Genomic DNA, 9,796 nt, shown 5'->3' on the forward strand with positions numbered 1-9,796 from the left:
GGACAGAAGGCATTATTACACATGCAAACACAAGCTTAGTTCTGCAATACAATATGAAATAAGCTTTCTGCAGCCTTAAAATAAGGGGGTGCTAATACTAGAAATTAGAGAAGGGGTGCTGTGAAGCATCTTATTGAAGTCAGAGTCTGCCTATGTTACCTGGTGTCAGCTACATGGAGTTCACCTGGGCTTCTTGGCCCCACAAACCAGTGGCTGGCCTGGCTCAGCTTCACCAAAAAGCAGAGGGCCCTTGGAGAGGAAACTGTCAAATTGTCTTTTCTAGGACACAGTGGCTTCCCAGCCACTATCCTGCAGCTATTGCTTCCTTTAAAGACTAAGCCCCCAGGGCTGGCGAGATAGCTCAGGGGACTAAGCACCTGCTTAGATAAGCACAGGGACCAGGGTTCAATCCCTGGTGCCACATGCCATGCTAGCCCCACCCACAGGCATGATGAGCTTGGGGGTACATGCCTGTAGTCCCAGAGCTGGGGAGGCTGAAAACAGGAGGATCGCAGCTATGTAGTGAGACCCAGCACAGAAAAAACCACCCAAAACTAAAGACTAAGTCCCCAGGTCTTTCTAATACTTCCTGTCTTGTTGCCATCTACCAAATGTTTTTAAAAAAAAAATACAAGTTCTGACAGAGTGAGGCCATCCACCCAGAAGCACACCCAGAGCCTCTGCACGGCCCCTTCTCAAGGTTCCTGCTCCACACGGGTGCTTCTCCCAGACAGAGATGTACTTCTCTGAGTCTGTGTCACCAGCACCCTACCGAGCCTTTAGGTCTAGACGAGGCACTCAGAAATGCTTGTAGGAAGATGAAAGAAAAAAAAAAAAAAAAAAAAAGGACAAGTTAGTTGGGTATAAATAGTTCTGATCATTTCAATTCTGTTAGAAAGAATAAAAAGAAAAGAATGCCCAAGGGAATTAACCACGAATGAGCAATGACTAGGATTAAAAAAAAAGACATGTTGTAGTTTCATGATTTGGTTTGGCATTAGCTAATTGACAGTAGTTGAAATAGACACCATGAATACTCCTGACTGCTTGAAGACATGTGCATTGTGTGTGTTTCTTTTCATAAATACTTTCTATAAAGCCATTGATTATAAAGAATTTGCTAACTAAAGTATTGTTCTAGTTCATTAAGTGAACCCTAAAGAAGAATTATGTTGAAATGTTTGTTTTGTCTTTCCAAAGCAAAGCATCAATGTAGAGGAGTCTACTAAATACCTTCGATGGGCAGTCAACAATTCATATGTAGTCGTATACAGTCAATAAATCTTGATCCTTTTTGCTTAAATACTGAAACACCCTACGCATCGTGTCCTCATTCCTGTTTTAGGTGTGCATCTGCACACAGGCATTCCATGACCACCACCATCCCCAAGTCCTTACTGATTTTCTGTAATTCTCATGCCCTTTATTCTTTAGCAGCTCCCATTCTGCATTCCTAGTTGGATAAAAGAGACTTCTCTGGAAAATACAAGTTCTAGCTGAGGGAGACCATCTGCCCAGCAGCAAAAATTCCCAAAGACAAGCCCAATACCCTATTTTCATTTTGGCAGAGCCCTGTCCCCCACACAGTATGCTACTTCTGAAAGCAGAGTCTCCTCTTATCTCCACAGGCCTTATTCATTCTCACACAGGCAGAAAGCCCCAGAGTACTGGCCCTGGCAAGGAGACACATGTTCTGCCGTACCATTCTCTGCCCTGCCTGTGTAAGTGATACCTGCATCTTGTGATCACAGGCAGTTCGTGCTCCTGAGGGCATCTAAGGCCTCCCTTTTCTGAGAAAGCCTGTGGAGAGGTAGAACTCTGTGTGAGAGTCTGTGGAAGACCTCAAGGATTCCAGGTAAATCCCTCCCCCTGCATACCAGGACAATAGCAAGAAGTCAGGGGAAAATTCTATATGTTCTACTCAGAAAGTATCAGAAATTCCATTTGATAAAATAAAGTCATGAGCATCATAGCGCTCACCTGGAATCCCAGCTCTTGGGCAGGTGAGGCAGGAAGATTGTTGTGAGCTAAAGCCAGCCTGGGCTACATAGTAAACTAAGAGCCAGCCTGAACTACACCATTTGACCTTGTCTCAAGACAAATAATCAAACAAACACAATTAAATGTAACAAAGATGACAATGTTTCAAAAATATGGTAATTAATTACTATTCTGTTTAGTTTATCTGTTTGAAAATAGGATGGTGTTTAAATAAGTGAATAGTAAAACTAAATCCAGATATACATGCAAGCAAAGCATTTTATTTTAAGTGGTTTGCACAATCATATGTCAGTTTTTTAAAGAACAATGATTGAGTCAATGTCATTCTATAGAGCTCACATATGAACTTGACATATAAATTAGAATTAGTAACATAAGACAAATATAGGGTGGAAAAAATAATTACTTAAGATTAGAACTGAGTTGGCTGGTGAGATAGCTCAGCAGACTAAAGTACTTGCTTAGGAAAGCTTAGGCAAGCAGTGTGGGCACCTCATGCCACATCAGCCTCACCCCCAGGGCAGGATGAGCCGGCCAGAGTCCGGCCCAGCGCTGGGAAGGCTGAAAGCAGGAGGATTACTGTGAGTCTGAGCTGAGATGCATAGTGAGACCTTGTAACAACCAAATACATTTTAAAAAAAGATTACAACTGAGTACCCAAGAATGGTCTGGAGATGTTTTACCATATCTAATATAGTGTTAAACATTTAAAAATAACCAAAAGTATTTTTCTTCCCAAGTGGAAAAAAACAGACTAATGTACCTATAATGCAAATAGATTAATGTATCAGTAAGAAATAAATAATATCTGATCATGCAGTACATCATTATATATACCTGGTCATATCCAAAGAAGTAACACCAATAGAACAGTATGATAAAGATCAAAAGGAAAACAAAATTTTTAAAAGGCTCAACACATACTTACTGCCCCAAAATAGAGAGTTGTTGTTTTAATATAGGTAAATAATCTGCTTTCATGCCATCAGTGGTCAAGGAAGATTGCTTATGCAGGACAAATTTGCACAAATAATTAAAAGATGATTTTTAAAAATTTGGTGTTGGGGGCAGCCAAATAGCTCAGCAGACTAAAGCGCCTGCTTAGGTAGGCATAGGGACCATTTGTTGATCTCCTAAGTGCTGTGCCACCCCGCCCACCAGGGCAGACTGAGATAGGGAATGAGACTGGGTGTGTAATCCCAGAGTTTGGGAAGCTGAAAACAGGATCACTATGAGTATAATCTGTGTAGTGAAGCCCTATAGACCTTGTACCAAATGAAGAAAAAAATTGGTGTTGGAGGAAGGACTGTGACGAACATGAGCTGCCTTCTCTCTTAGTGAGCCCATATTTTTGAAGAGCAATTTATTGATAAGTGGAAGGAGCTACAAGACTTTAGAAATCTCCAATCTACCTGTTCCATTTTGGGAACATTTAAAAAGAAAAAGCAGGGTAAATAAAATTTATATAGCTGTATTACTTTTCACAAAAAAATAGAAACAATTCTAATGCACAATTAAAAGGAAGGTGGTGTAGGCAACTTCTCAGTATTAACAGAATGGAATACAGTACACTGTTGTAACTTGAATAAGGATTTTTTTTTTTTTTTTTTTTTCTCGAATGCCTTCAGGGCACTTTTGGCTGGCTGGAGGGTTGTGGGGATCGAACTAGAATAAGCTGAGGCGGACAGCTTTGTGGAAGCAGCCACTTAAAGAACTGAGCTAGAGCCAGGCCCCCTGTAACTTGAAAATGCTCACCATGTGCAGCTTTTGATCCGTGGCAATCTATACATAGAACTGCAACGGATAAAGCTGAACAAGGGACAAATATATGAACTGTAAGGTCATTGGGGGTGAATCGGGTTTCACTTTTGTTGAATCCATAGAATAAATGTTCAACACAATAAATGTTCAACAAGTGTCTGCTGAGTAAATGGACAAGTGGTTTCAGTTTGATTATCCTTTTGTCTGCTCTGACCTCTGGCAATTTCGCAATAGTTCCCAGCCTGTGTACAGCTCACCTTGATTTCCCAATTCCAGCCGGCTTCAGCCGCATAAACGCATCCTCTCCACGTTCGTGGAGTCCATCTCGTGACCTCTGCTCTACTTAAGTCTGTATGCCCCGAGTGACACCCTGCCACTGCTATACGAGCGCCTACCACGATGCCTGTACTGCCAGCGAGCACAAAAAATGAATGAGACTGGGGGACGGGGAGGGATGAAGAACTTTGTCTTATATACAAATAAACACTAAAAATATGGGAAGAGATCTGAGGAATGCATTTAAAGTTAACGAATTGCAGTCACTCCAGGGGAAGGATACAGTAGTATTAAAAACTGTATGGTTACTTGAACTGTCTTTTCTAAAAAAAAAAAACCATAATGTGTTAATTTTAATAACAATATTTTAAATTAATTGCTATCAGTTTCTCGGGACTACATAGGTCTCCTCAACCTCAATTACCTATATAAGAGAAAAGACAGCCAAGGATTCGACCTTCCCTGCTTTGATCCTCAAGGAGATGCCAGCTGACAGAGCGCTGTGCCCAGAGCGTGCGCTGAGATTGCACCGAGAGCAGTGGGACATTACACTTTGCCGGAGCTTGCAAAGGAAGAATTTTAGAAGCTCTGAAATGCAAGGAACTTGGGAAGAAAGTGTTCTGTCTTAAAAAGTGTCAGGCTAAGTATCACAGTGTGACAGGCTACCCTAACAGAAAAGCACACACACACCCCAGCCCCAGCCCCCAGCATCTGGCCTTCCTGGGTGGCACTGGCTGCCCTGCAGAATGAATGATTAAACGATTGAATGAAGAGAACTGGGAGGAGCAGGGTGCCAGATTATATGAAGCAATCACAGCATCAAGTGACCTCAGTATCTATTTAGGAAGATCGCAGTTTGTTTGTGAGAGCGCACAGCTAAGAGGCCCAAATCCAAGTAGCGAGTTCTGGTAAAGGACACCGTTATAAGGAAGACGGAAAAAAATAGTCCGAAATCCCTCGGCCAGCAGGACTTTCATGTCGCCCAGTGCAGGCCCGAGGTTAAAACAAGCCCTGCTCCGGGCCGCTGTTCCGTGTCTCTTCCCAGGTCGTTCCCAGGCTAAGTTCTCTTGTGCTATAAATACAGCGGCCCACATTCGGCAGTGACACTGTGTTCCCTCTCCTCGCTAGCACAGATAACATGAATTTGCCCTTTAAATGTCCCAAGCTAAAGGTACAGCCCCCAGCCCACCCCTGCTCCCGGAAGCGCCTTCGCCCCCAATGCCCTCTGCAAAGCCTGGACCGAGAAGGGGTGTCCAAGCACCTGCCCAGCCAATGCGCACCGTGCGCGCCGGCTGGGGCGCTCCTCCTCTCGCGAGACCCTGCGCAGGGGGATATAAGGAGGGCTGCGGGCGAGGCGAGCGGCCCCTTCGCGTTGCGCAGGGTCGGAGGCGGCGTGGCGGTGCCTGGCCGGGAATAGGCGAGAGCGAGAGCGCGGCTCCTTGCAGGCTGTGTGCACCCGGCTGCTGTCATGGGTGATCAGGCTCTGAGCTTCCTCAAGGACTTCCTGGCAGGTGGCATCGCCGCTGCCGTCTCCAAGACCGCAGTCGCCCCTATAGAGAGAGTCAAGCTGCTGCTCCAGGTGAGGATGGCGAGCCTGCGCGGGTGCGGAGGGGCTCAGCGGGCGGGCGCGGGCCCAGCGCTGGGTGTGGCGGGAGCCCCGGGTGCGGGGCGCCGCAGCAAATCCACACCAGGCCCCAGGCCCGGGTGCCCGGCCTGCGCGAAGGGGAAGGTGCCCTCTGCGTAACCAGGTCCAGCGTCAGTAGCAGATTCCTGGTGTCGGGTGGCGCCCGGCTTCGGGTGTCTATATATGGAAACCCCACCCGGAGTGGCTTTGGAGCGAGCCAGCTCCTGCGCCTGGGACGGCACCCGAGCGCCGCTCCAGGCCCTCTAAGCCAGCCTCACCTTTGGATTTTCAACATCCCTGGGACCCTCTTATCCACATCCACCTTTTACAAAAAATTAATTTAAAAAAATCGTTATTACTGTGCCCCCATATATTATATATGCTGTGCCAGACATGTGCATCACTTCGTTCATCCCGACATTATCTCTGCATAAGGATTATTACCTCCCATTTTACAGATGAGGAAACTGAAGTTTTGAGACATGCACTCAACTTGACTCCAATCACTGTACTCAGCATAGCCCCAAATCTTTTTCTCCTCTGCCTGGTCCCAGAAGGGTTTATAATCATTGTCCCATCTAACCTGTTCATCTTCACCTGCCCAAAAGGCAAGGGCTTCTCAGTGTAGACCAGCCCATCAGGAGAGCCAAAATTATCAGCCAGGAAAAAACCCAACCAACTGTTCACAACATCAACAGATCCCTCAATAATTAACTACTTGGGTAATCTGCTTGAAGGTTTTCAGGCTCTGCTGTCCAGTATTTATTTTCTTTCCTCTTATATCTACTGCCTTGTGATCCTCCCCTGCAGGGAGACTAGAATGACACTGAGGATCGTCCTGTTTCTGCTCACCACATCTATTAAATCAGGAGCTATTTGCGATAGGGAATCTTTATTTCTATCTCCCAGTGAAGCCCTAGGAAAAATGGAATAATTATCTTTACACAATTAAATTAGTTTCAGTTATTTGGTTGAGCCTTTTGCTCAAATGCCTTAAGATACATTGGGTTTTGGGCTGTTTGTTCAAGTAATAACATATCTACATTTCTTCACTACCCGATTTCCTGATACTTTTTTCAAAAGGACATTGAGGTTCTCTCCTGTGTCTCCTGGGGGAAGGAGTGTGAAAGAGAAAGGAGGGGTTGAGGAAATGCACATTTTTTTCTCCTGTTCTCCTTCCTTCTCTACCTTGTCTGTCCTGTTACCCACTCCTTCTTCACCTTCCTCCCCAGGTCCAGCATGCCAGCAAACAGATCAGTGCTGAGAAACAGTACAAAGGGATCATTGATTGTGTGGTGAGAATCCCCAAGGAGCAGGGCTTTCTCTCCTTCTGGAGGGGTAACCTGGCCAATGTGATCCGCTACTTCCCCACCCAAGCTCTCAACTTCGCCTTCAAGGACAAGTACAAGCAGATCTTCCTGGGGGGTGTGGATCGACATAAGCAGTTCTGGCGCTACTTTGCTGGTAACCTGGCTTCTGGTGGGGCAGCTGGGGCCACCTCTCTCTGCTTTGTCTACCCGCTGGACTTTGCTAGGACCAGGTTGGCCGCCGATGTGGGCAAGGGTGCAGACCAGCGTGAGTTCACTGGTCTAGGCAACTGTATCACCAAGATCTTCAAGTCGGATGGCCTAAGGGGTCTCTACCAGGGTTTCAACGTCTCTGTCCAGGGCATCATTATCTACAGGGCCGCCTACTTCGGAGTCTATGACACTGCCAAGGGTGAGAGGGGGTGACCAGGGGCAGGGAGTGGGAAGGAGAAGGGTGTGTGGAGAGGGGATCTCAGGCCCTAGAACTCACAAAGGACTTTGAGTAGTCCTGATCTATCTAGTCTCTGTGCTAAACTAAGGCTTCAGAATGAAGATGTGGAATGGTTTGGATAAATTATTAGCCAAAGGATTCTCCATGTCCTCTACTGAAATAAACTCTAGCCTTGAGTAAATCAGAAAGGAAGGAGGGGAGCCTCGCCCGCTCCTGACACAGCTGAATCAGTTACCCAAATTAACTTGGGACAGCTTCATCACCAACATGCAGGACTCTGACTTCCGAGTCCACTTTTCTTGGCTGCAGGTTGTCCGTGGGGTATCCTAACAAGGAATGGTTCTTCTAGAAGGGTGGGGCATGGGGTTGGAGGTGCAATAGCCCCTTCCCCTCCACCTGCCTTTGGCCAAGATGCTGAAAGCAGTCACCTCATGGCCACTTGGCTTCTTGCCCCTGCCCACAGGGATGTTACCCGACCCCAAGAACGTGCACATTATTGTGAGCTGGATGATTGCTCAGACAGTGACTGCGGTGGCGGGGCTGGTGTCCTACCCCTTTGACACTGTTCGTCGTAGGATGATGATGCAGTCTGGCCGAAAAGGGGGTACGTATGGGTTCTACTGATGTCAAATTATTTTCTGCCCAGAGAAAACTATTCCATCCTTCTCTGTTTTCATCATCCTAAATTAATTAGCAAAGTTATGTGATAAGAACTTAGGGAGAAAAGACTACTCCTAAGTCTCAACCATTGAGAAAAATTTTGTCTTTTTACTGAAGAGCTAAGAACATTAAAAATGAGATACTTGGGGTGGGGGAGATAGCTCAGTAGAATAAGCACTTGCCTGGAAAGCTCAAGGGCCTGAGTTCAATCCCCGGTTCTGCCCAAAATAAAAAAAAAAGATACTTACAAAGTAAATCTAAATAGCATACTTATACTCTTTCCTTAAAGGTTGGGTGCAGAAACAAGAGAAAATGAGCTAGTTTATTTTAAAAGAATTCTTAAAAAAAAAAAAAAGTTCTTCCCTTGTTTAATTATTTCAAGGATAGGGGGGCCTGGCCCTAGCTCAGTCCTTTAAGTGGCTGCTTCCACAAAGCTGTCAGCCTCAGGTTGCTGGAGTTCGAACCTCACAACTCTCCCGCTGGCCAAAAGTGCCCTGAAGGCATTCGAGGAACCAAGAAAAAAACAACAAACCTTAAAATAACATTTTTGGTCTACAAGCTTTGAAATACTACATAAAGATAACATATGTATGTGATAGTACAAATCTAATGATGTCTGCCTATACTTGTATAGAAATTGTGTACCTAAACCCATGCAAATTTTCCTATGAAGAATTTTATTGTTATCAAAAAAATAAATAAATAAAAGCAAAAAAAAAAATTATTTCAAGGATAGTGGGGGAGAGGCTTTTTAGCTGGGTAGGAGATGGCCTCAAGCAATGTTTCGATAGAAACATTTGTTTCATAGATTGAAACATAAGACATGGTCTTTTTTTTTTTTTTTTCTAAAGCAAACCACATGTCAGCAGTCTTATGTGGTTCAACCGAATAGTGTTTTAGCTCTCAATTGCAGTAGTATAATATAATGTGAGAGTAGGTCCACTTCTCTCATCCATAAAAAAAGGCAACCTTGGAGTGCAATACTCCTGCTTTACAGTTTGGCAGCTTGTGAACTGGTTAGTGAATTGCACAGGTTCTTCATTGACCTTGGGTTAGAGAAGCTCAAATGTCAGGACAGCCAGATAGTTATGCAAAGGAAGAGAATGTCCTGTGGAATGTTACATAGAGCTAAGGCTTAGTGCCCAAGTGACCTTAATTTTGTAAGACTAGTGACACTGCATACAGGTATCTTTCAGAGGAAAAAGTCTCTTTCCTCCAGATTTATGGAGCCCTGACCCACATTTGTCTCCACAGCTGATATTATGTACACGGGAACGATTGACTGCTGGAGGAAGATTGCAAAAGATGAAGGAGCCAATGCTTTCTTCAAAGGTGCCTGGTCCAATGTATTGAGAGGCATGGGTGGTGCTTTTGTATTGGTATTGTATGATGAGATAAAAAAGTATGTCTAATATGTAATAAAAACTCAAGTTCACTGACTCACAGTGAACTTGGCCCATGATTTCACAGATCCATTGTGTGGTTTAAGACTATTCTTGCAGAAACAGGCAGATCTGGGATAAAACCATGCCAAAAGGAATACCTCAGGAAACAAAAAGCTCCATTAAGTGTTCATTAAACCACAAATGTATTTTATATTTATTTTACATTTAAATTCCCTCTGCAAATGGAAAATAACTTACAATACTTGTATGATTAACTGAAGAACTGATAATAACTGAATATGAATCATTAATAAAGATCACTTAATGCACA

The 9,796-nt window shown here is 44.5% G+C and overlaps 1 protein-coding gene across 1 annotated transcript; it reads left to right on the forward strand.

Annotated features, from left to right (window-relative positions):
• The first annotated feature begins 5,387 nt into the window (after window positions 1-5,387).
• Window positions 5,388-9,796, forward strand: Slc25a4 (solute carrier family 25 member 4). The gene is made up of 4 exons (XM_004639783.2): window positions 5,388-5,617; window positions 6,895-7,381; window positions 7,884-8,024; window positions 9,335-9,796. The coding sequence occupies exons 1-4, from the start codon at window positions 5,507-5,509 to the stop codon at window positions 9,490-9,492; spliced, it is 897 nt and encodes a 298-aa protein (XP_004639840.1). The 5' UTR covers window positions 5,388-5,506; the 3' UTR covers window positions 9,493-9,796.

The sequence above is a fragment of the Octodon degus genome, unplaced genomic scaffold, assembly GCF_000260255.1.
Source record: "Octodon degus isolate 3935 unplaced genomic scaffold, OctDeg1.0 scaffold00114, whole genome shotgun sequence".
Taxonomy (NCBI): domain Eukaryota; kingdom Metazoa; phylum Chordata; class Mammalia; order Rodentia; family Octodontidae; genus Octodon; species Octodon degus.